Source organism: Schistocerca americana, chromosome 4 (genome assembly GCF_021461395.2).
Source record: "Schistocerca americana isolate TAMUIC-IGC-003095 chromosome 4, iqSchAmer2.1, whole genome shotgun sequence".
Lineage (NCBI taxonomy): Eukaryota > Metazoa > Arthropoda > Insecta > Orthoptera > Acrididae > Schistocerca > Schistocerca americana.
Window position 1 is genome coordinate 370653297 of NC_060122.1, and position 26351 is coordinate 370679647.

General features: G+C 38.7%; 1 protein-coding gene across 6 annotated transcripts in view; it reads right to left on the reverse strand.

Annotated features, from left to right (window-relative positions):
- Positions 1 to 26351, reverse strand: part of LOC124612255 (actin-related protein 6) — a 112267-nt gene that overhangs the window by 69978 nt on the left and 15938 nt on the right. For 2 of the 6 annotated variants that reach the window (XM_047140338.1, XM_047140339.1), the window contains exons 2-4: positions 21612 to 21862; positions 10047 to 10164; positions 9767 to 9959 (exon numbers count right to left, since the gene is read on the reverse strand). In XM_047140338.1, the coding sequence (XP_046996294.1) occupies positions 9767 to 9959; positions 10047 to 10145 (292 nt within the window). In that variant the 5' untranslated portion in view covers positions 10146 to 10164; positions 21612 to 21862. The remainder of the gene's footprint in view (positions 1 to 9766; positions 9960 to 10046; positions 10165 to 21611; positions 21863 to 26351) is intronic. The other 4 variants (XM_047140337.1, XM_047140340.1, XM_047140343.1 and 1 more) reach the window with 3 other exon arrangements.

The window sequence follows — 26351 nt, forward strand, 5'->3', positions numbered from 1 at the left end:
AAATGTGATTCACTGTAAGTGCTGCATTTGGATATAATTAAAAACTAGTTATTATGGGTATCACTTCATTGTTTACACGTTTAAGATTGTATTTCCCAGTGGCTTAGAATCATTGAAAAATCTTTGGACAAGCAAAACAATGCATGTACTAAACAAGAATTACATCCAGCCCTGTACAAAATGATGTACTGTTTGATCAAGCATTTACAACTTTATCAATGCCCATGCAGAAAAACTAACCTGAAATTTGCTACAAAAATAATTGTCAGAAAAAAGGTCACCTTAATTCTAACCAGTAGAGAATGTTTTCTGTATTTTCTTCAAAAACTACTTGCTATCTTGTAGACATCCTATTTTCAGGCAAATCAAGCTTTAGTTCAATTTTTGTACAGCACTGAGAAGTTGAGTCATATTTTGTTGTGCACACATTGTTTTGTAGTTTCTCTCTTTATTTCAGCCAACCATATTCATACTTAATTCTGACTTGTTTTTGCAACAAAATGTTCGTGCCAAAATTATGCACAAGAGGTTTTATAGTGGCAGTTTCTTAATTTTCAATTTTTATTAGTGCATAATTTAAATAATCAATGGCAAGACTTTTAAGACAAGAGATAATAATTAAATGTATGCTTTTCAGTAGTTTATTACTTGTTGTGGGAATCATTCAGCTTGCAGTATAGCAAGTTTTTAAGGAAGTTCTCTAAGTAATACGCTCATACCATAAGTTTATCCAGGTGATAGAGAAACAGTTGTCATATTTTTACCATAATCTTCACATTATATTTAATATTTGATCAAATACCATATTCATGTTTACTGTTATTTTGCATGCATATATGAATAAAAATGTGTGTAACTATAAAACAAATTAAAACAAAAAATTAAAAAACAATAAAAAAATTAAAAAATATGACATAAAAGAGCAAAACAATAAAAAAATTAAAAAATATGACATAAAAGAGCAAAATAATAAAAATAAAAATTATGAAAAACAAACTAAAAATTTTTAAAAAAGGTCTCCTGCAGTTATGCGATCTGGATGTGATGGTGAGGCTTGCTTATGTGCTCCGAGTACTCAATAGGCTATACTGGACAGGTTCAATCATACCAGTCGGGTAACTGTAGAGGAGTCAGACTAACAATACCCAACCCAAGCAACACAGTTCAAAAAACAGGAAAAAGACCTATATCAGATCAGCCATCACCCGGGCCACCAAAAATCTACATCTGTTACCAAGCTATGGCAGTCTAATGTCAAAATTATGGCAGAGTAAAAACTGGGAACTACAATGAAAGCTCCTATCACAGTGCAAGAAAAGGTGAATATGTCCTGGTCGGAGTTAGGGATGTAAAAGATGGGAACTAGCTTTTCGATTTATCTAGCACCTTCAAAGACACTTAAATAAAAACATCTAAACATATTCACACCTTTTCATGAGTCAACACTACTTCCCTAGTACAGTGCGTCCTATTACCTGCCAAGTGTTGGCACACCTGCATCTTGCAATGTACAGACAGGGTGTATACAAGGAGAAGGAAAAAAATACACTTTCTCCCGGATTGAAAACACAGTTTTCCGTGTTATTAAGTAACAGTACATTTTCCCTAGGAACTGTAAAATTTATCAATCCCTTGAATGGTTATGTTTTTATACACGGGCGTAGAATTTCCCGGCACTTTATAAAACGAAACTCAGGGAAGAAAACCCCTTTTGGAAAGATTTTTGATGTGCAGCAACATGTATGCTGCATATTTTTGTATTACGAAAGTATGAATTCGAATTCCACCAAACACCGCATGTTACTTTCCGAACCATTGTAATCGAGATTGCGATGCGTTTTTGTAAGTCTGTCATAGCTCACGTCACGTGATCCCGCCACCCGATGACAGCGGATATTCAGACCACAGGACAAGTGTCAGTTAATAGTAACATCACTGTTAAGTAGCGCGGATACACTAACTGGAAAGGTAATGTTTTTAATTAATATACGTTGTGTTGCAAAGCTTTCACACACAATATTGGTCTCTAAGGTTAATAAGCTGCATAAGAAGCTAAGCTTTCACATGTAATGTTGATCTTTTTGCGCGTGTTGCTCTTTAAGATATATCTCACAAATGTGCCACTAAAATTTTTAGCCGAGCCCAGTGACTTGCCCTGAAAGTTTTCCACAAATTAGCTACCGCAGAAAAGAGAGAGCTTCCCGTAGCACTACATCAATTTGCTCATGATAACGACATGAATGTCTGGGCAAAAAATATTTCTAAATGGCTCGTCATCAAATGCTCTGTGATTTAAGAAGTTCATCGTACATTGTCGCACATGGTTCAACTTGCGTATAAGGAAATTTACTTTGAAAATAACTTTTTTCAAACCACTATTCGCAAAATTTTCCCGTGACCTGTTGAAATAGGTATCAGTAGTCGTCAGAGACCGCCAGATGACGGGCGCCGCCGCGCTTTGGCAGCTACTGTGACGCAGGAAGCCCGTATATTCGTACGTGTAAAACATTAAAAGATCTTACATTATGTCATAAAAGAAAAGACGTAAGAGTATACTCAAAGATCATCGGAATTTCGTGAATAGTACTAAAATGGCACATTTAAAGTGCATACTTAAAGAGCACATTCGTAGGTCCAGATTTCCAATGAAGTAGGCCTCGACCTGATAGTTTTCGGTGTGGGTTCCGGGATGTTAATTTTCTTAGAGTACCAGTACTGTACTAACTCATTTTTGATTCTATATTATGGCATAATGCCATACGTGCTAGAAGATGAAAACGTGCACTTGAAATGCAGCGAGCTGTTTAAATCAGCCAAGAGTGTGGAACTAAACACTGTTTCAAACACATTGACTGCCTCAGCGTAACAGATTAATGAAAACCAAATTTCTTTAGCAAACCGACAAAAATAACTTCATTGTTGTACAAGGCGATTTATGCATGACTGTCAGAAAAGTGGAAATAAAATAAAATCTGAAACTAATAACGTATATTAGCCTTCCGTGATTATGTGGATGTCTTAATTCACTTGATAGCTCCCAGCCACAGAAATCCGTTTTGTTTTCATTTGATGTGAGCAGTAAACTAAGAGGAAACAGCAAACTTACTAAAGTGTAAACACGGGTCACGTGGAGACTACACACTTCCCCACTACAACTCAGACTGCTCTGCGTATCAGCCCCGGATCTACGATAATTCCGAACCGGGGCAATACTACGATAATGGCGCCCCTCCTCCCAGCCCCCTTCCCACGAGCGTTTGAGATACGAAGTCAAAAATTTTAAAAAATTGAATTTTCAAAAATGTTCATTTTGTACACACATCTATTTGAAGAGTCTCATACATAAAACATAGATGTTCGAGGAAATATAAGAAATGTTATTTGGTATTAAGTGTGCCAGAGTGCAGTGCCACCCCTCTCCACACAGCATTCTTCTATCGCACGTCACTGTATTTCGCTCCGTGGAATTGTAAAGTGTATATTTTGTACTGGATGCCATCAAACTATATTCAGGACAGTGGAAATTGAAATGCCCTGTGGTGCCTCTCCTGCTCCCAGTCGGACGGTTTGACAGCCTGACCCTCTTAAAAAAAATATCTCGCAATTCATACTGGATGGGATTATTTGTAATCGTGAGAACGAGAACTCTTCAGAAAATTTGCACTCTGTATTGCCTGTTAGCTAATAACTTTGTTTTGGGTGACATACAGTTAAATACGGGATACATAAAACCAGTAAAGACAAGAGACAAACAAGACAGTAAACAGTTCTTCAATCCTTAGTTCCTAGCATTATTTTTTCTCTAATCTGCTACAGCTTTACATGGCGCGCTTTCCTTTCTGCGAACGAATTTATTACCTCAAAGTTCGTGAAACGTTTTGCTACATGAAAAATCGAAATATTGTTGTCTAATACTGCGTAAGCTATTAATACAAATAGTACCCAAGACTGGTGTGGTTTCTCGATCTGATTACGGCTATTTTGTCACTGTCTGCTAGATAAAATAAAATAGGCCTTTCTAACGCTTGTAATTTTATAACACGACAGAATATAATTCACGAAGACCAACATAAAATGCCTATTAGGCCTACATCAAGCAAAAAGCTTTATGTTAGAAAATAGTTCCACATTTCATTCATACGCTCCTGTTTCTCGAGCATGAGATCGAAAAGCAGTAGCACCAGATTTTATATAAATCCGGAATCGTCATATTCTTCCCTAATTTGTTTGATGTCCCAGTTTCTTTTCCTTCCTCGTTCTAACAATCAATCTTGTCATGACTAACTCTGGAACTATGCCAGCCTTTGTCAAAACTTATTCACCGGTTAACTTCACTAACCCTGCCAGAATCACCGGTTTAGTTACCTCTGATTATTCTCCAAATAGGTGTTATGTTCGTACAAACCATTTTCCGCGCTACTTCCAGAATAGAACTTCAGCGGTTGCTAGACGGGGACTGTACAAGTGCTAGGGTAGCGATCTGGGCAAAAATTTCCTGACAGTTTCATTTTCCTGAATACACCGAGAAGATAACACGTAATCTTTCTTACCTGTTATTCCTGTTAGACGTTTGTTTCCACTCTGGAAGTCTGAATCTATGGAATTCCATAATACGTACAACAACGCTGATCATTCGCAAACCCAATCAAGAACATAACAGACAGCGATTGCGTTCACTCGTTCGGCTTTACTCCGCACAGCTCATATAGCCCGGTCTCCTTTTGCCCGCAGGAAAGTTTATTTCTAGATGCAACGAGGATTCCCCTGACAGAGACATAACGTACACTATGCACGTATTCAAAAATCAACTTATGACTCACTCAGAAATCAACTTACAGAGTGTGTCCGAAAACTAACAGGGATGCGTTTCAAAATCATATGAGTAATCGATAGACCAACGTGCGCTGGATGCTAAGCGCTTTGTGAACAAGGTTTTTCCTCCTCAAGAATATGAATTTGGGACCCCTCCCCCTTCCTCATAGATTCGGGCCTGCTGTGCATGCGTGAATCTGGCAGCTTGGGCGCGGCAGTAAAATTTTTCCCTGTTGCATCTAGCAGCTTGCTGCGACTGTTTACACAGCCAACAGCCACATTTCTGTAGCCAGAAGCGGGAGAAGGTACTACCCATACGCCACTCAACTGCGCATGCGCATGAGCCCGCTCGTAACTGCTGAAACGAATCTAATGTACACAGTTGTGACGTCACGCTCATCGGAGGCAATTTGTTGTTATGAAACATTGCATAGTCTTCCTAAAGCACACAATTTGCTGTTGGCAAACGCTTGTATGAGCACTGTGTTTTGTTGTACATGGCACATTTCCTTTGCAATTAATGTTTTATTTTCGTTTTTTTTTCTCGTTCACGTTTTATTGTTGCAGTATTATTCTGCAATAGCGCGTTACAGTAATAACCTTTGTTAGAGTATCGATTCTTACCAGTCAAAATTACAACGAAAAATTCCCGGAATTCTAAAAAATTCTCGGTTTTCTCCCGGATGAAAAAATTCCCGGGTTTTTCCTGGATCTCCTGGTTGTCCCAGGTCGTATACGCCCTGACAGACTAAAGTCCCTGAACCTGTACCCAAATTCCAGAAGCTTCACAAGCTATAGTAGACAAAATATAATGCCATATGGCTGAAGAGCATACACATAGTAGCTAAAAGAGTTTTTATGGAGGTGAAATTGTTTTTGGGGGGGGGGGGGGGGGGGGAGGAATGCTGAAACTTTTTTTTTTTTATTCCTGAGTGGGGAGGGTTGATTTCCCCCCTATATGACCATTTCTTTCCCAAACCCACCCCATTACATGGTATGGTAGGGATGTAAGAACAAATGGACATAAACTTATGTGCTTCTAAAGAGTGGGAGGCACCTATGATAGGAAGTATCCAAATGTGGGTGTGCATCTGTAATAGGAAGTGTACCTCAGAAAGGGGATGTATGCATCCTAAACTTTAATGACACATTTTGTTATATTGCACCATAAGACAAATGATACACTGGTTAACATTATGGTGTGAGTCATGTTACAGGATATGACACCATGTATCATGTTACTTTACTTTACTTGACATGACATATAATATTACAGGGCATGGGTATTAATACTAACAAGTAAAAATGTGCGCATATGTCAGATGTTTTGATTAAAATGTCTTTGAAGTTACAAGCAAAATCCAAAGTAGGCACTGTAACATAAACATGGATTCATAAAAATATAATTGTATGAGCAATTCATTGCATGTGTCAATAACTCACCTTTAGCTCTATTTGTGCATCTACCTTGTGTATAAATTAATTTGTCCAATATTTGATGCACAAGCTACTTATGTAAAGAATAGGACCAGTAACACAAAACAAAATATTAAAACAAAGCATTCACTCCAACCACATTTATTTGGAGACCAAGTAGAATGAGCCAGAATTAAAACATTCCACTATTGTTGGTTCACATTTCATGTTAAGCAAAGGATCTCCTCACAACTGACTAGATAGGCCAGTTATTAGGCTAGATAAGCCAAGGGCATAGCAAACTGCAAACAGATCCATGTCTAGTAGTATTGAAAACTAACTATATGTAGCTGACTGCTTGCTTTTACTGTAAAGTGGAAGGATATTCAATTCTGAAGAGACAGTCTATGAATAAACAAAAGTAAAAGGAGTGGCAGTATCGAATTTTGTCAGCTACTGACAAAGGGAGAGATTAAGAAAGGAAAAGGATAAAAAGTGAACATCGGCTATGAAGAACTAGATAAAAGCACTTGCACACAATTATGATCTCTGGTGAATGGCTCTACATGACTCATTAACAAATATTTTTTTTTTTTTTTTTTTTTTTTTTTTGGGTGCCCCTTATGGCCAGCTGTTCATTCTTGGAACAGTTTAAAACTCATCAACTACCTTTTATTAACACAAAACTTCAAAAAAAGTATGAATTTAGAAACAGCACCAACTAAGGATTTGCACTAAATCTGTTACAAGGTATCAAATTCAAGCTGGACTCTTACATAACACAAGCCCTGCATAATTGGGCATTATTCTTCTAAATTCTTAGTTGTTTATACTGATGAGATCCTAAACTGGAAGTCATATGTTACATACCTTATTCAATGCCTAAGCTCTACAATTACTGCACTACAGATAATGTAAGATTTTGGAGATGAAAATGTCAAAAAGTTAACTCACTTTTCCTGTTTTTGCTCACTAACATCTCATAACTTCATGTATGGGGTAAATTGACATTGAGGAAAGAAGTGTTCATTGCACACAAACATGCAATAAGGGTAATATGTGGTGTCCATTCTAGAACCTCTTGCAGACAGCTCTTTAAATAGTTGGGCATACTGACAACAGCCTAACAGTAAATTTAATATCTTACAAAGTTTGTTGTCAATAATTAATCACTGTTTGAAAATAACAACAACATTCATTAAGATAATACTAGTAGAAGAAATGACTTCCACTATTCATCAATCAGCCTTCTACATCTACATCCATACTCCGCAAGCCACCTGACGGTGTGTGGCGGAGGGTACCTTGAGTACCTCTATCGGTTCTCCCTTCTATTCCAGTCTCGTATTGTTCGTGGAAAGGATTGTCGGTATGCCTCTGTGTGGGCTCTAATCTCTCTGATTTTATCCTCATGGTCTCTTCGCGAGATATACGTAGGAGGGAGCAATATACTGCTTGACTCTTCGGTGAAGGTATGTTCTCAAAACTTTGACAAAAGCCCGTACCGAGCTACTGAGCGTCTCTCCTGCAGAGTCTTCGACTGGAGTTTATCTATCATCTCCGTAACGCTTACGCGATTACTAAATGATCCTGTAACAAAGCGCGCTGCTCTCCGTTGGATCTTCTCTATATCTTCTATCAACCCTATCTGGTACGGATCCCACACTGCTGAGCAGTATTCAAGCAGCGGGCAAACAAGCGTACTGTAACCTACTTCCTTTGTTTTCGGATTGCATTTCCTTAGGATTCTTCCAATGAATCTGTCTGGCGTCTGCTTTACCGACGATCAACATTACATAATCATTCAATTTTAAATCACTCCTAATGCGTACTCCCAGATAATTTATGGTATTAACTGCTTCCAGTTGATGACCTGCTATTTTGTAGCTAAATGATAAAGGATCTATCTTTCTGTGTATTCGCAGCACATTACACTTGTCTACATTGAGATTCAATTGCCATTCCCTGCACCATGCGTCAATTCGCTGCAGATCCTCCTGCATTTCAGTACAATTTTCCATTGTTACAACCTCTCGATACACCACACATTCATCTGCAAAAAGCCTCAGTGAACTTCCGATGTCATCCACAAGGTCATTTATGTATATTGTGAATAGCAACGGCCCTATGACACTCCCCTGCAGCACACCTGAAGTCACTCTTACTTCGGAAGACTTCTCTCCATTGAGAATGACATGCTGCGTCCTGTTATCTAGGAACTCCTCAGTCCAATCACACAATTGGTCTGATAGTCCATATGCTCTTACTTTGTTCATTAAATGACTGTGAGGAACTGTATCGAACGCCTTGCGGAAGTCAAGAAACAAGGCATCTACCTGTGAACCCGTGTCTATGGCCCTCTGAGTCTCGTGGACGAATAGCGCGAGCTGGGTTTCACATGACCGTCTTTTTCGAAACCCATGCTGATTCCTACAGAGTAGATTTCTAGTCTCCAGAAAAGTCATTATACTCGAACACAATACGTGTTCCAAAATTCTTAGTGTGGCCAAAAATGGTCAGGTATTCAGACATAAAAAATTTTGTTCACCTACCAAGTGATCTAAAGAATTTAATGGATAATAAAATAGACTTCAAATACAAACTGAAATCATATTGAATACTGTATGTCCAATGCATACAGTGCAATGTCAAAACCACTTTGCCCACGACCACTGTCAATGTGCACTGTTGCTGGCACACTGTGCACTCTTATACTGGCATGTTGCAATTCTCACGTTTTCATACTTTTCCACTACAGTATAGTCTGCACTGTACCATGTTTCACAGTGGACCCCAAAGGTACTGTGATGGTGCAAAAAATCCTGTGGCGACACCAATGATCCTGCGATGGCATAGTTGTCAATTGCTCCTTAAGAATATCTCATACTATACACTTGCACAATACGATACATACACTTTCAAAGAAAATTAGTAATCTGGTGCTGTAAGTAACATAGCACTCACAGTGCCTGAAGGGTTACTGTTACCTCAGAGCATGCGCAGTCGAAAACAGACAGTTGCGTACCTTCTAAAAGTTAATTGTAGTGGAGCTGACCATTTTGATGCTGGTTGCTTAATATAAGAGAGAGGGTGCTGCGAAAATATGTTTTTGTCTGTTTTATTTGCATGCAAGCACACACTTGAAGAGAAATGGAATAATTTTAATGTGTTTTATCCATAATTTTAGTGACATTTACAATGTGCTGTAGCACAGTAGCACATAACTGATCACCATTGGTGATAAATATACTCAAAATCTATAACCAACCTCAGTGTTCCCTCGCTCTGCACACAACCCTCTCCACTCCCTCACTCCAACCAACCAAATGGAATAATTTTTATGTTGCATACTTTGTGCATACATGCTAATAACAAAACTCTCAACACTCCTACATCACACGCAGCAAACCACAAAATAATAAGAAATTTCAAATCAGAACAACAGCAGCAATGTCACAAACACCTTATCTTACTACAAACCAACAGTTACCATCAACATGTAACCTACTAACTAAACAGTTCTTACACTTTTACATACCATTAATTCTCAAGAGAGCCTGGCACTCATATTCTTCAAAGAATATTTCAGTCATTGCTTCCTGGATGGAGCTAAAGTTCAGGTATGGTTCTGTAACTACCAAAGGTGTTTCACTAAAATTCACTGGGCAGCACTCATTACTGAAAATGTAATCCCACACATTCTTTTGTACATCCCAGTTGATTAAATATCCCTAAAAGATAAATAGCCAATGAAATCTACAAGCTAAAATTAAATGCAGACTATGGAATATCACATGTACACGCAAATACTCACATACCTTTTGGAAAGGCAAAATATAAAAAAGTCCAGAAGCATCTCTGCATTCTTCAACTTGGGCACCAATAAAAGGCCTCCTTCGTTCACTTTTAGCCTTCATTATACAGTTTGGAACAATTCTGCAGATAGTAAATTTTCAAAAATTCATAAAATAATAGTGATAATGGCGCACAAAATTTAAAGTTTTAATTATACCCCACCCCCACTGCCCCCCCCCCCCTCTCTCTCTCTCTCTCTCTCTCTCTGTGCGTGTGTGTGTGTGTGTGTGTGTGTGTGTGTGTGTGTGTGTGTGTGTGTGTGTGTCCATCTTCTGCTAAACTGTTTGAGAAAAATTGGTTAAACATGAAAACCCTTACACATGTAAAATATCTTATTCAAACAAAACTCTCACTTACTCACTCTCATTATCATTCACATTTCTCTATACATTCACAATATCATTCAAAATGTATAAACTACAACTATAATCATTGTTTTTAAAACAAACCAGAAACCCAGATACAAGGGACATCTTTTAAAGTATTTTACATACAACCTCTATGTGGTGCTATTGAGATGTGATATTACTGCTGTTTTGAACTTTTGTCATTTGTATTATTAAAGTAACAGTATCTAAAAATATTGGCCAAATAGTTTGCTTATAGTGAGCATCTAAAGAAACAGGCTGTGGAAAAGTGGAAACTTCACATGAAGAATTTCATCAGATGATTTTTTTACAATTTCATAAAGAACTCAGTCAACATCAATGTCTCAAACAACTTTGATCCATTTTTGATTCTCAGTCACCTTCGGGAAAGATAATTTACAATTAGTTTTCAAAAATTGTTGTGTCCGTGTTCTGCAAGTGGTGAATTTTCATGAAAGTCGACAAAAATCAGTTGTTCTTGAAAAATAAAAAAAATAAAACCCAATCAATGCTTCCTCAGGCACATTGAAGACTGCAGTACCTTCTTTATTCCCTGAACATTTAGCTATGGATTATTTCTGTTCCCAAAGGACTCCACATAATTTGATCTAAGCTCAAAACAAGCTCATGTTAGTTAAGTAAAAGTTAAAAAAAATTAAAGGAACAAAATGCAAAATCCATATACAATATTACACCAGGAGACAAAATTAGGATATAGTTATACAATCCTGAAAGTACGCAGCAACCAAATGTTTCGATGTTCCAAGATGAACTGAAAACAAAATTAATGGTTTACTTGTCAAGCACTTCCAAGGAAATGATCACTTATTTCTTTGGTTACAGTGAACAGGTCACCATTGTTGCTTTACAGGATTGAAGAACAATTAATGCTGAATGGTATACAACATTGAAATCAGGAAAACCCATCAAAAATACATGTATCAAATTGTTCTTCAGTATAGTAATATCAGCTGGCACATAGCACATCAAACAAGTGATTATATGACTGCGAAAGACATCAAATTAGTCTCCCCCTACTTGTGTACCCACTAAATGACTTATTTGCTCTTATATTCAGAATGTGTTGAAACATACCAAAAGTGTGTGAATTTCAAAGATGAATATTTGGAGAAAAAATACATACCAATGAAATGTTCTTCTTTCATCGTTCTTGTAAAAAAAATTTAAAGGCTGCCCTCATGGAACAACAAACTGAAGGCAATGTGACAGTCTGGTCATTTATATATGAAAAAAAAATCCAGAATGAGCCCTAGTAGTTTAGCAGTAAGGTTGGACATTTCACAAAATATTAAGTTATACTTCTTTTCATCTTTGCACTTGTATCAACAAATGACACACAACCGTTAAAATTAGCATATTTAAATCTGTACACCACAAGTGGAAGATACTGGCGAGTCCTATCACTGGAGCATGAGGCCATGCATCATAATTTTATGCACTATTCATAACTGAGGAAGTAGGACCATCTTGTCTGAGGAGCAGTGATGAGGTATGCCATGGCCAACTTGGTTCAGCCAGCCGCAGCTTAATGTCTGTCCACTTCCAACCAGCCACTATTCCTCCAAATGCCATACGATTCTGTACTGCAACTGCAAGGTGATAGCACATACAGGACAGGAAACTGGGTCACAAGATTTTCAAATACATTTTTTCTTGGCCACCACATCCCAAATGATCATGCAGCCTGGTACCTAGCAAAATAACACCACCTCCCTCAGCCTTTGTAGACAGGGCCACCTCCATATGAAACCTCTGTGCTAAGGCTGGGGAGCTGCTATGCTAAGGCTGGGGAGCTGCTACTTGTCCTCATCAACAATTTCTCAAGATGTGGATCTGTTTGTTTCTGACTAATCTAGACCCACCACCATAGCAAGTCACTGCCTGTGCAGCTGTGAAATTGATTTTCACTACATTCTCCACAAGCAATGAGGGTGGCTGACAATTGTGTACAGCACACTCTAGTAATGGAGTAAGACCAATATCAATCCTAACCCATGGGTGGAGCAGATTGCTGCCATTCTTACTGAATTAGGCCCAGAGTTATTTGACATTTATACAACCATTGAATGTTGCAGATATATGAACATTACAAATGTAAGATACTTCAAGAACCTCCCATAAATAATAAATATGAAATACATAACTGCCGATGGTCTGGTTTGAACCAGCAACCCACAGTGCGCCAGCAACCAACACTAACTATTACCCCACACTGCATTCACCAGAGCTCATGACATTGCTCCCTCTCCTGCACAAGCAATAACCCACTGTTTCAGAAGTCCACATTGCAACCAACTACAACACACTGGATCTAGATATTGTAAGTGATCCTTTGTATGGTAGCCCTGGAAGAGCTTTGTGTTCTTGTTCTATTGTTACGTCCTCTTCACTATGATGATCATCAAAGGTAGGCCCTCCTGTCAAAGCTTCATGATCGATGAGTGGGTCTTCAGTTTTCCTGAACCTCCTATCATTCATCTGCACCCCTCGACTGTAGTAGTGCTTTATACAGAAAACATGGACAAAGTCTCTGCACTTTTGCCTTCTTGATGAAGGATCATAATCCTCGACGCAATAAGTGAAGTCTGACATGCAATGAAGGATAAGATAGAGCCCAAAGGTGCCACTTTTTGCACAGGCATAAAAATCCATACAAAGTCTGATGTGCTGTATTTCACTGGCCAATGCATTACAGTACCTTTGATCTTCCTACCGGGAAAATATATTTTTTAAGTGCAGCAATCTATATCATTTCTAATGTCCCTATCAGTTGTTTAGCACCTCCTCTAAATGCTATTGGAATCTTTCTTCTTAACTTTTTTTAACTAGCTTCCAGCATTATAAATTTTCTTAAGAATAAAACGCAGCATACAAATAGAGCTGTATTATCATCAAGCTGGCAGAAGTAAAACCATCCTCTTTAAATGATTATATTTTATCGGTTCCTCCATAACTTATGTATAATAATTAATGCAGAATTACTGTACATGACTATGGAATCACATGTCATGGATACCAATACAATATTTTGCTCGCTGTTTTGGTAAGCAACAGTGCAGCGCATCGTTCAGGAATATACATTGTTGTAGCTTAAATCAAACAATGAAAAGTCTAGGATGGAATAACAACCTCCTCTATGCAGTGAGTAACAACCTATCTTTATACAGAAAGGACAGATTATTACTCAATGTACAAAGGTGGTATGCCTGACTGCAACTCAATGCCTAATCTATGTGATGAGTAGTGATCAATCCTTTTCATATGGTTATTGTTTCAGTTTAATGTATAACTGTATGTCTTTATCTGTGGGGTAAATACAAACTGAATTGAAATGTGCATGAAGAAGCTTATCAAGCATAAACAGAAGATGAAAATTAAAGTAAATTTTTGTTTACTTTCTCTAAGTATTAGAGGGAGCAAAAGGTTATAAACAACTTGTATGGAAATCAGACTGTGGTTATACGAATCAAAGGGCACAAGAAGAAAGCCCTGGTTGAGGAGGGAGGGTGACAGGACCTTAGCCTATCCCTGATATTATTCAACCTGCAGATTGAGCAAGCAAATAGGAAATGGAGGTGGTGTACTTGTTGCAGTAGACAGGAAACTCAAATACACTGAGACAGAAATTGAAGTCGCATGCAAGATTGTTTGGACAAGACTTTGTTTGGACAAGACTTTGTTTGGACAAGACTTTGTTTGGACAAGACTTTGTTTGGACAAGACTTTGTTTGGACAAGACTTTGTTTGGACAAGACTTTGTTTGGACAAGACTTTGTTTGGACAAGACTTTGTTTGGACAAGACTTTGTTTGGACAAGACTTTGTTTGGACAAGACTTTGTTTGGACAAGACTTTGTTTGGACAAGACTTTGTTTGGACAAGACTTTGTTTGGACAAGACTTTGTTTGGACAAGACTTTGTTTGGACAAGACTTTGTTTGGACAAGACTTTGTTTGGACAAGACTTTGTTTGGACAAGACTTTGTTTGGACAAGACTTTGTTTGGACAAGACTTTGTTTGGACAAGACTTTGTTTGGACAAGACTTTGTTTGGACAAGACTTTGTTTGGACAAGACTTTGTTTGGACAAGACTTTGTTTGGACAAGACTTTGTTTGGACAAGACTTTGTTTGGACAAGACTTTGTTTGGACAAGACTTTGTTTGGACAAGACTTTGTTTGGACAAGACTTTGTTTGGACAAGACTTTGTTTGGACAAGACTTTGTTTGGACAAGACTTTGTTTGGACAAGACTTTGTTTGGACAAGACTTTGTTTGGACAAGACTTTGTTTGGACAAGACTTTGTTTGGACAAGACTTTGTTTGGACAAGACTTTGTTTGGACAAGACTTTGTTTGGACAAGACTTTGTTTGGACAAGACTTTGTTTGGACAAGACTTTGTTTGGACAAGACTTTGTTTGGACAAGACTTTGTTTGGACAAGACTTTGTTTGGACAAGACTTTGTTTGGACAAGACTTGGTATCAGGGTGGATATAAAATGATAGTTGAATCCTTCTATTGGTCACCAGATACATCTCCTGATGTAACCGAAAACTTTAGAGAAAACTTGTACACAAGTTCCCCCATCATACTGTAATCATCAGTGAAAACTTTAATCATCCAACAATCAAGATGGAAAATTAGTTTTTTTAGTGGTGAGCATCACAAGAAATTCTGTGAAACTTTATTAAATGCCTTCTCTGAAAAAATCTAGAACAGATAGTTAGGAACCCCACTTATGTTGGAAATATATCAGCTCTAATGGCAACAAATATGCCTGACCTCTATGAAGATGTCCAAATTGAAACTGTGACCATGACACAGCTGTGGCAACAATGATAACCAAAGTACAAAAGACAACTAAAACAAGCAGAAAGATATATACATGCAATAAACTATATAAAAAATCAGTAGTGCCATATGTCAATGAGGAACTTGAAACTTTCAGCACAGTGCAAAAGCATGTACAGGAACTCTGGCTCAAAAAACTTACAATATTAGTTGACAACGCATTGGGTAAATATGTACCCAGTAGAACAGTTCATAATGGTAGGCAACCACCATGGTATACAGTCACTGTAAAGAAACTTCTAAAAAAAACAGAGATTACTGCACAATAATTTTAAAACAATTTTTAAAGCAATGAGTAGGGCTGTAGATAAGAGATGCTGAATGAAACACATTTGGCTGTCAAGAGAGCAATGTGTTATGCCTTCAATGACTGAAGTAGCAGAATATTGTCAAGTAATCTATCACAGAACCCAAAGAAATTCTGGCTGTATGTAAAGGCTGTTAATGGCACCAAAATTAGTGTCCAGTCCCTAGTGAAAGAGACAGGAACTGAAATTGAGGGTAGCAAAGCAAAAGCTGAAAAGCTTATCTCAATTTTCAAATGTTCCTTTACGATGGAGAAACCAAGAGAATTGACCCCATTTAATCCTCACACCACTGAAAAGATGAATGAAATATGTATTAGTGTCAATGGTGTTGAGAAACAGCTGAAGTCTATAAAACTGAAAAAAAGCTCCTAGCCCTGATGGAATCCCTGTCAGATTCTGTACTGGAATTTGCGACCGAGTTTGTCCCTTTTCTAACTATAATCTATCACTCACAAAAAACCATGCCTATTCTTGGAAAAAGGAACAGTTCAAACCTGTCTGCAAGAAGGGTAGTAGAAATGATCCACAAAATTACAGTCCAGCATCCTTGACATCGGTTTGTTGTGAAATCTTAGCACATGTTCTGAGCTCAAAAATAATGAGCCACCTCAATGTCAACCAGCATGGATTCCGAAAACATTGATCATGTGAAACTCAACTTGTATCTTTTTCACATGACATAATGAAAGCTTTGGATCAAGACAATTAGGAAGATGCAGTATTTCCCGATTTTCGAAAAGCATTTGACTCCGTACCAAACCCACGCTTATTGTCAAAGGTGCAATCATATGGAGTATCAAGCGGAATTTGTGGCTCGATTGAGGACTTTTTGCGTGGAAGGACACAGCATGTTATCTTGAATGGAGAGTCATCGTCAAAGGTAGAAGTAACTTCGGGTGTGCCCCAGGAAGTGTGAGGAGACCCTTGCTGTTCATGTATTATATTAATGACCTTGCAGACAGTATTAACAATAAAATGAGGCTTTTTACAGATAATGGAGTTATCTATAATGAAGCACTATTTGAAAGAAGCTGCATATATGTTCAGTCAGATCTTCATATGATTTAAAAGTGGTGCAGGGATTGGCAACTTGCTCTAAATGTTCAGGAATGTAAAATTTTGCACTTCACAAAATGAAAAAAAAAATTGTATCCCACAACAATACTATCAATGAGTCACTGTTGGAATCGGCCAACTCATACAAATACTCAAGTGTAACACTTTATTGGGATATGAAATGGAATGATCACACAGGTTCAGTCGTGGGTAAAGCTAGTGGTAGACTTCACTTTATTAGTGGAATACTGGAGAAGTGAAAGCAGTCTACAAGGTAGATTGCTTACAAATCATTCATGTGACCAGTTCTAGAATATTGCTCAAGTGTGTGGGACTCATACCAGACAGGACTAAAGGGGTTATTGAACCAATACAGAGAAGGGCAGCATGAATGGTCACAGGTTTGTTTTATCCGTAGGAAAGTGGCAAAGAGATACTGAAGTAACTGAACTGGAACACTCTTAAAGACAGGTGTAAACTATCTCGAGAAAGTCTGTTAACAAAGTTTCTAGAACTAGTTTCAAATTATTGCTCTAGGAATATACTACAACCCCCTATGTATCGCTCACATAGGGATTGTAAAGATAAGATTAGAATGATTACTGCACACGCACAAAGGCGTTCAAACAATCATTTTTCCCGCACTCCATACATGAATGAAACAGGAAAAAAAACATACTAATTGGTACAATGAGATGAACCCTCTGCCATGCACCTCACGGTGGTTTGCAGAGTATAGATGCAGATGGAAATGTACACTAAAGGAAACCAGAGGAAAATATGAAGAAGAAATTAAAGTTCAAGGAAAAGAAATAAAAACTTTGAGGTTTGCCAGTGACATTTTAATTCTGCCAGAGACAGGAAAGAAGTTGGAAGAGCGGCTGAGTTTAACGGACACTGTCTTCAAAAGAGTTTATAAGATGAACATAAAGAAATGCAGGGGATCAGATTAGAAACCGAAACACTAAGCATACTAGATGAATTTTACTGTTTGGGCAGTAAAATAAGTGATGGCCAAAGTAGAGAGAATATAAAATGTAGACTAGCAACGCCAAGAAAAGCGATTCTAAAGAAGAGAAGTTTAACATTGAATCATAGATCATTTCTAAAATGAAGCAAACACAAAAAAAAACTGAATCAGCAGTGTTATTTATTCAAAACACAATGAAAGAGATCTGAATAATCTAAAAGCAGTAGCCACTGAAGTAAAATAATTTCTCTTCAATGCAGCTGAAAATGTGGGGACAAGTAATTACACCCACACGAAAGCCATAAATGTTATCCAGACAGATAAACCAAACACGCAAATATTACTGTAGTTCTAACATAAAACTCCAAAATAAAATTACTGTATTGAACTCATCAAATTGTGAAAGTCCTCAATTCTACTGGATTTTATGGTGCGCCATGCAAAATTATACAATTTCATGCATACCATGTTTTAAGGACTGTAAGACGCTATGGAATTTAAGACACACATTAATTTTTAAGCATTTTTTAATAAAATTTTTATTATTAGATTTCAAAGCCAGACTACAAGGAAATTCTTTGCTTAAAATACTGGACTGCCCTTAAAATTCCTGAATATCGTCATCTGAACTTCCTACTACTTCCACATTGTCATCATTGCTGTCCTCTTCACATATAAGACGGTCTTCACTGCTGTCAAGAACATTACTTACGCTGCACTTCTTGAAAGATTTAACAATAAAGTTTTCTCTCACTCTAGATCATGACTCTCTTATCCACTGACACACTTGTTTGATTGCAGGTCATTTTAAAGCTCCCTTTGTGTGGCTTGATGTTGGATTTCATCCATTGCCCATTTGTCATATTCCTCTCTCATATACATGTTACATGGTTTATTTATCAACACATCACGAGGTTGCACTCGTGAAGCAAGTCCTCCCAAAATAACAGCATGCTATCTATTTCCCTGACTCAGTTTCTCTTTCTCAGAATTTTTCAAATGACTACTAAAATTATCTGGCACAAGAAGAGAACTTTTCTTCAATAGACCACTTTTCCTTCCCTCCCACACACTGTTACTCCACAATTTTATACCAGCCTTATCCATCCAACTATTTGTCACGTACGTGAACACCACCACCTGATGGTATTCCAGAAGGTTTTACATTTGAAAATGATCATTGGATTAAGTTTAATATCATCAGTACAACATGAAAGAACAACAGCATAGTGCATTTTTTCATGTCCATTTGTTTTTATAGTTACAGTTTTAGCACTGTTCACTGCGACATTTCTGTTACTCAGTACATCAAATGTCAGAGGAGTTTCATTCACATTGGCTATTTGGTTTAGTTTCACACTGGTTTTCTTTCAATGTTGACTGATAAAGTGATAGATGATATCTTCTCTTCATACTCTTATGGCATTTTGTGAGGTGTTTTGGTTCGCATGCTACCAAGTCCATGATGCTTCATAAACGTGTAGCACCAACCAACTCCACCCTTAAAGTCTGTTAAGTTCCACTGACCACTAGCTAGCTTAAATGTGTGTATTTGAATCATTTCTGTATTAATTCCAGTGTCACTTTAATGGTGTCCTTGACTCCATTTCAGTATGTAGTTACCTACTTTCAGCCATTTTGCATTCGGCCTTCTATTTGCACATTTAGTCTTCCTTTTTTATTCTGTTAGCGGAGGGCCGAAATACCACTCAGCTGCTCTGCTTCCATAGAGTTCTGCATACGCTATTATGCATAGCCCATATCATATGAATAAGTTATTTTTTTCCATTACGAAACTAACTACTAACAAAAGTATTGTATTGTTACCGATAACATTAATCACTTTCAATTCAAGTTCATTAGCACTGTAGACTACAATGACACATCATAGGCGAGAAAATGATCAGAGTTTGTGATGACAGGGCAGTAGGAAGGCAGCGTTAGCAAGCTTGTGGATCCCTGCAATTCATGTTCATCGCATCGGTGCACTACTGCTGCCAGTTGAATCCAATGTTGCCAGACGGAGAAGGGTTTTTCTGCAGCATTGAATATGTGACCATTTTTAAGACTGGTAGAAATTTTACATCAGAAACTGTACATTTTTGTATTAATTTCGAGTATGAGACACCTGAATTTTGGAGGCATTTTTTAGAAGAAAAAATGTGCCTTATATAATCCGTAAAAAATGGTAATGTTACCTCCTTTAACATTAAATGAAAACTAGTATATTTTCTGATAGATTTTTCTGTAATGTAGCATCTTGTGCACCAAGCAATCCATTGGCATATTGTTTGAAGTATAACATCATTTGTTATGTAGAAGGCATCTGCAATATTTCTATTAGTGTTTTTCAGTGGCAAGTGTATCTACCCATTTTGTTTTCAATATGTCATTTAGTACCTTTGTTTGTGCGCTAGTCCTTTGATTACATGATTGGTTCGTATTTGAATTATCACTTGCACTGGTTATGTGTATAAGCCATAGAGGTGAGGGGGCGGGGGGACTGTACTGTGGATGTGGCAATCCTCCTAAGCATTATTTTGATGACTTCTGAGTATGCAGAATATGGTGAATTGCAAGTTTTTGTTTATTCTTGCCCAAAACTCGCTATTACAATGGAGGTTTCATTTGTTTATTCATGGTTGTTTTGAACATATGTTTCTCAAAGCTATCAGGCACAGGTTGTTACTCAGGGCCATGTTGAGGGCTTCCTTGATATGTCGGAGCAGTGTTGTGTTGGTTAACAAGATATAATGTAGTATTCACAACACTCAAAAGTTGAAAAAAAGCATTAAGGATCCATTCAGTCATTAATTCACAGTTGTCATCATGTAGGACCTTTAAGGTTGTGAAATTATTGACTAGTTAAGGGTTCACAGGCAACATTTAATGGCAGAAACTAAACTGTATGCAGTGCATTAACAATTAACCCACCTAATAAGACTAAAATGATGAAGACAACGAGTTACGGTTCAAATGGCTCTAAGCACTATGGGACTTAACATCTGAGGTCATCAGTCTCCTAGAACTTAGAACTACTTAAACCTAACTAACCTAAGGACATCACACACACCCATGCCCGAGGCAGGATTCGAACCTGCGACCGTAGTGGTCACGCGGTTCCAGGCTGAAGTGCCTAGAACCGCTCGGCCCCACCGGCCGGCGACAATGAGTTATGCTGATGTCCAGCAGAACTCTCAACATCTCAAGATATCAAGATTAAAATTTGTTACACATTCGATGACATTAAAAGACAATGTGCAGCTTCGTATTTAGATGATAACAATAACAATTACTTCAGTGTCTACCCTTATCAAATATTAATAATAATTTAATGTACTTTACTCCAAGTTTGACAATACTCCAATTCATGCGAAACTACAGGAGAGAAGGCGCAGTTAAGCCATATTTTCACTTTTAATTATTTTAATGTTTTTGCTATATGCTTAAAACAAAACCAAAACTGTCATGATAAACCTTGCTTTTTCCCATTACATTATGTGTTTAAAAATATGAATACGAAAATATGTAGCCACAAAGAAATTGTTGACAAAAATGCTTTGCACAATAGCACAAGGTTCTCCATAGTGGAGATACTTGATCCAGGTAGTGCGGATACCTGAGCGGGAAATAACACATGTAAACCATTATTTGTTTAGGACTTACACTCTCACGTTTAAACATTATAATATTTTTTAAAAAATTAAGAAACAGGAAGTACTTCAGAAGTAGTTATAAAAGTGAAGGTAGTCACACGGTCATTTTTGATATTGATATTACGAGGCTAGAGAATCATTTCTGTTTTATCTTTGTCAACAACAGAGGAGTCTTCAATTGGAGGCTACTTAAACAGTCTGCAGTTCTCCTTACAAACTTAAACTTTCACTCCATTTCTGGCCTATACTAATAACATTTCCAACAAACTGCTTATTACTTTACTGCCCTCTAAACTTACCAAAAACCAATTACTGATGCTTGGCTTCCTGTCCACAAGCACTCTTCCTGCCCCTTTGATTACTCTGTGCCACTGAAGAGTTCGAGCTTTTTGTGGAATAATTGTTAGCTTATATATCAGATGAAGTTTTCACTTTGGTTTTGTGTGGGGCACACTTCACTTTGACTTTTTTCTGTTCATGTGTAGACAGAAGTTTTTTCATTGACTTTTCCTGTTTCTCTTTTTTTTCCCCTGCTCAATTTGTAGCCTTTCTGGAATAGAAATCAAACTGACGATTTAGATCTTTCCACAAAGCCTTTCATCAATTGAGGTAAGGCTTTAGGGTAAGGTCTCAATTTCTGGCGAAAAAATGTTTCACATCCTAAGGGCTCATCAATGTACAACTTACAGCAACAAAAGGCTTAGGCCCGCCCACCCACCCATTGGCATCAATTTCCTCAGAATCTTTTTGGTTATTTGAAGAGACCTCAATACTTTCCACAGGGACATGTGAATGTCAGTGCCCTATCAGTTACATATGAGCTCAGAAATTTATAAGTGAAAGTATTTAAATTCAGGACAAAAATATCATCTAACTTGTAAGCCTTTGCAAACATTCACATGCACGAAAACTAGTGGATAAACCTTAGCTAATAACAAATTATGCAATTAAATTATTTATAATTGCCTAAATGATTGTGGGAAATGTGGTAGCAGTGGGAGCGCATACGTAATAAAGGTACACGAAGTGTGGCAGACAAATCGTTGTATTATTTTGCTGGACAGAATTACATCATGGTCTACACTGCTCAGAGGTTAAACACCTAATAAACTGTCACAGATATTATTGTTCACTGTACTGAACAGAGCAGCAATGTTTATTTTGTCAATCAGAGGCAATGTAAAGTCTCTTCATCACCACGGGGCACCCCCCTCTACCCACCGTCGCCTCCCCCCCTCCCCCCCCACTGCCACAGGAGAAGGGAAAGTAATGCAAGGAGGTATTGTGCCAGTGTTGTTATGTGGTGGAGTGACGGTCAGAGTGATGCCAGAGATCTTGTAGTCTGAGGTGAGCAGGAGGCTGGAGGGCACATCCACAGCAGGAAGTAGCCGGTACCAGTGTGCTGTCGTTGGCAGCAACCTCAGCTGTGGGCATTGAGGGCGGAGTAGTCAATGTTGTAGTTCTATTGGCTGCTGTAGCTAGGTCGAAAGCGCAGTAAACCGGGGCAGTTATGATGTGGGAGCCCATGGTATTGAGTTGGGACATCAATTCCACTGTGTCCACATTGGCTAGTATAGGCGAGGTGTGGTAGTAACAATGTGATATTGTGCTGGGTCTGGATCTCACCTTTGTGTTGGGCGAAGATGTCCAGGTTTTCATCAACAAGTGTCACAGACATATTCTCAGTGAGAAAGTCAGAGAGGTGGAGCTGCAGTGTGAAAGGATTAGAAGATGATTGGTCAGATGTAGGGCTAGATGGTGGCTGCGGATTCCATTCTGCAATGGTCCAAGCTGACTTCAGTCTACTAACAGATACTGTAAATTGTTTGTCTCTGATCATGGTGTCAAATGTGTTTGTGCAGCGAGTAACTACTGTGTGAGGGCCTGTATACAGCAGGTACAGCACTGGCCTCACAGTGTCAATGTATAGCATCACATGCGAGCTGGTGGAAGGTCCTTGTGGACAAAGACCCATGACATTGCATGGTGTGATTAGGGGTGGGTGGGGCAGGGGCAGTATGGCAGTCGTGATGGTGTGGGAGATAGCCTATACGACAAAATCGGTTGGAAGAGATGATGTCCCACTGTACAGGATCTCGGTTAAAGATGCATCAAGGTCTTCCTTATGGACAATGCGGATGCCATGCAATACCCAGGGAAGGGCTTCAGTCCATGACACAGGATGGCACATGAGCACCGTTTTTATTGTGTGGTGCCATCTTTCAACAAGACTGTTCAACTGCAGATAATACGCAGTAGTATGGAAACAGCGACAGCCGCAAAGATGACACAGTTCATTGAAGAGAGAGGACTCAAACTGCCTGCCCTGGTTGGTAGTGAGCAACACAGGGCAGCCGAAAGGTGCGATCCATGTGTTGATGAAAACTTTGACAATAGTCTCAGTGGATATATAAGAAGTATGTGTGGCCTCAACCACCACGTAACTCTATCAGTCAGTGATGGAATGTAACACTGTCCGTCTGAGACTGGAAGTGGCCTTATTATGTCCATGTGCACATGTTGGAATGTGCCCTTGGGGATCAGGAATTTGCCAAAGGGTAGGAGGGTGGGGGGACTGAGCGTGGCAGCCTGTTTTACTATGTTCGCATGGGATGTACATTCTCGCCCATGTGGCACAGTCTTACTGGATGTCTACCCAGATGAAACATTTTGACACTAAATGTGCAAGATTGTGGCTGAGATTGAAGATTTGTTTACAAAAAGGTTCTAGGACGACTGGTTGGACCCGATCATCGCCAAATTAGTTTGGTGAAGCCAGGGAAGATATGTTGCTCAAGTTTGAGGCCTGTGTCGGGGTCATGAGGGAGGTTTTGGAAATCTTGATCCAAGTCTTGCACCTCAGCGCTCTGGTCATAACCGAGCCAGGCGAAGGAAGAGGTGATGCATGACAAATAGTTCCGACAATGTTTTCAGCATCTTTGACATAGGCTCAGATGGGTTGTGTAATGCATCAGCCAGGGGATGGTGAACTGGGTAAATAGTAAGAGGTCTGCCCTCTACCTCTTCTTGAAAGTAACAGATGGTGTCATAGATGGCGAGTAGCTCACAGTCAAAGAGTGAGCACTTAACTACGTGTCTTAAAGTTTACAAGAGAAAAACTTCGAGGGCTGGGGAACACTGGCTATCTACTGTTGTAACGTGGCACCAATAGTGAAGTCACGGGTGTCCACTGTTATAGTAAGGCTGGCATTGGGAGCCAGATGAGCCAGTGCAGTCACTTGCAGTAAGTCATCCTTGATTTTATCAAAGGTGGATTGCATAAGATGTGTCCACTTGAGGTGGCGCTTTCACAGAATATTCTTCCCGCACGGACTTTGGTCAGAGGAAGGAGAGTCTCAGCTGCATGTGGGATGTGTCTCCTGTAGAAATGACACCTAAAAATTTGGGTAACTCTTGGTAGGTGGAAGGAGGTGGCAAGAGTCTTATCTGATCGGTCTTCTCTGGTGTTGGGCAAATGCCTGAGGCATCTACATGCTGGCTGACTAATGTCATGTGGCTTGCCATAACTGACATTTGTCTTCATTAATGACGACCCCATGGGCAGCTAGTCTGTCAAGGACTTGTGGTACAAGGTGTACAACTTTGCTTCCACCGTTTTTGCACCCAAAGTTTGAGGCTATAGTGAAACAAATTGGTTACACATGTATCATTCAAAGTATTTTCCATCACTGGCCACTACTTTCTCCCATGTTTTGGGCAGTGTACGAATCCCACAAAAAATTGTTCATTTTTTGAAGCCATCCACAAATTGATCCAATTCGTGACTTCTTCATGAGATTGGAAGTGTTTGTCAGCCAGGCCATGCGCCATTGATCTAAACAGGTGATAGTCAGAGGGAGCAATGTCTGGAGAACATGGTGGATGGGGTAGGACTTCCCATTTTAATGTTTCCATCTATGTTTTGACCTCTTCTGCAACATGGGGTTGAGTGTTGTCGTGCTGCAAAATCACTTTATCCTGTCTCTCGCTGTATTTTGGCCATTTGTCTTTTAATGGTCTGCCCAAACACATAAATTGTATTCAATAACAAGCACCTGTGATTGTTTCACTTGGTTTTAACACATCATAGTACACACGCCGAGCTGGTCCCACCAAATGCAGAGCACGATCTCAGAGCTGTAAATATTAATTTTGGCCGTCGACGTGGAAGCATGGCCGGGATATCCCCGTGACTTTTTGCATTTAGGGTTCTCATAATGAACCCATTTTTCGTCCCTGGTCACAATGTGATGCAGAAATCCCTTCCGTTTTTGCCTCTGAAGCAACTGTTCACAAACACACAAATGCCGTTCAACGTCTCTTGGTTTCAGCTCAGGCGAGACCCAAATTCCTTTTTTCTGAATCACGCCCATAGCGTTGATACATTTTGAAGTATGGCTTGCTGTGTCACTCCCACTAAACGTGCCAATTCTTCTTAAGTTTGATGCGAGACTTCACTAAGCAATGTCTCCAATTCTGCATCTTGGAAAACAATCTCTTTTCCACCACTATGCCGGTCTACAATGTTAAAATCACCGTTCTTGAAGCGTTGAAACCACTCACGACATGGATTTTCACTAATAGTGTCCTTACCATATATACTTGAGAGCATTTGATGAAACTCGGCCACTGTGTTCTTCATAATGAAACAAAACAGTAATACCTCCCACAAATGACAAGAATTAGGCTCGTAAACTGACATTTTCAAACAAGAACAACTTTATGGTGCAAACACAAATTGACTAATATTTGAATGAGATTATGTTGACCAAGGTCCAAGCTAACTGCCTGACGCCTACAATTTGCTTCTTTCGCCACCTATCAGCAAACGGCGAAAGCAAAGTTGTACACCTTGTACGTGAGCCTCTTGCTCTTCCACTGACAGTGAGAATATAAGGACGTCATCTGTGTAGGCATGAAAGAATGGTACTCTGAACAAAACTTTGTCAATAAAACATTGCCACTTTTGCGCAACATTTTTAAATCCATAAGGCATATACAAAAACTCAAGAGTCCAAAAGGTGTAGTGATCACTGTCT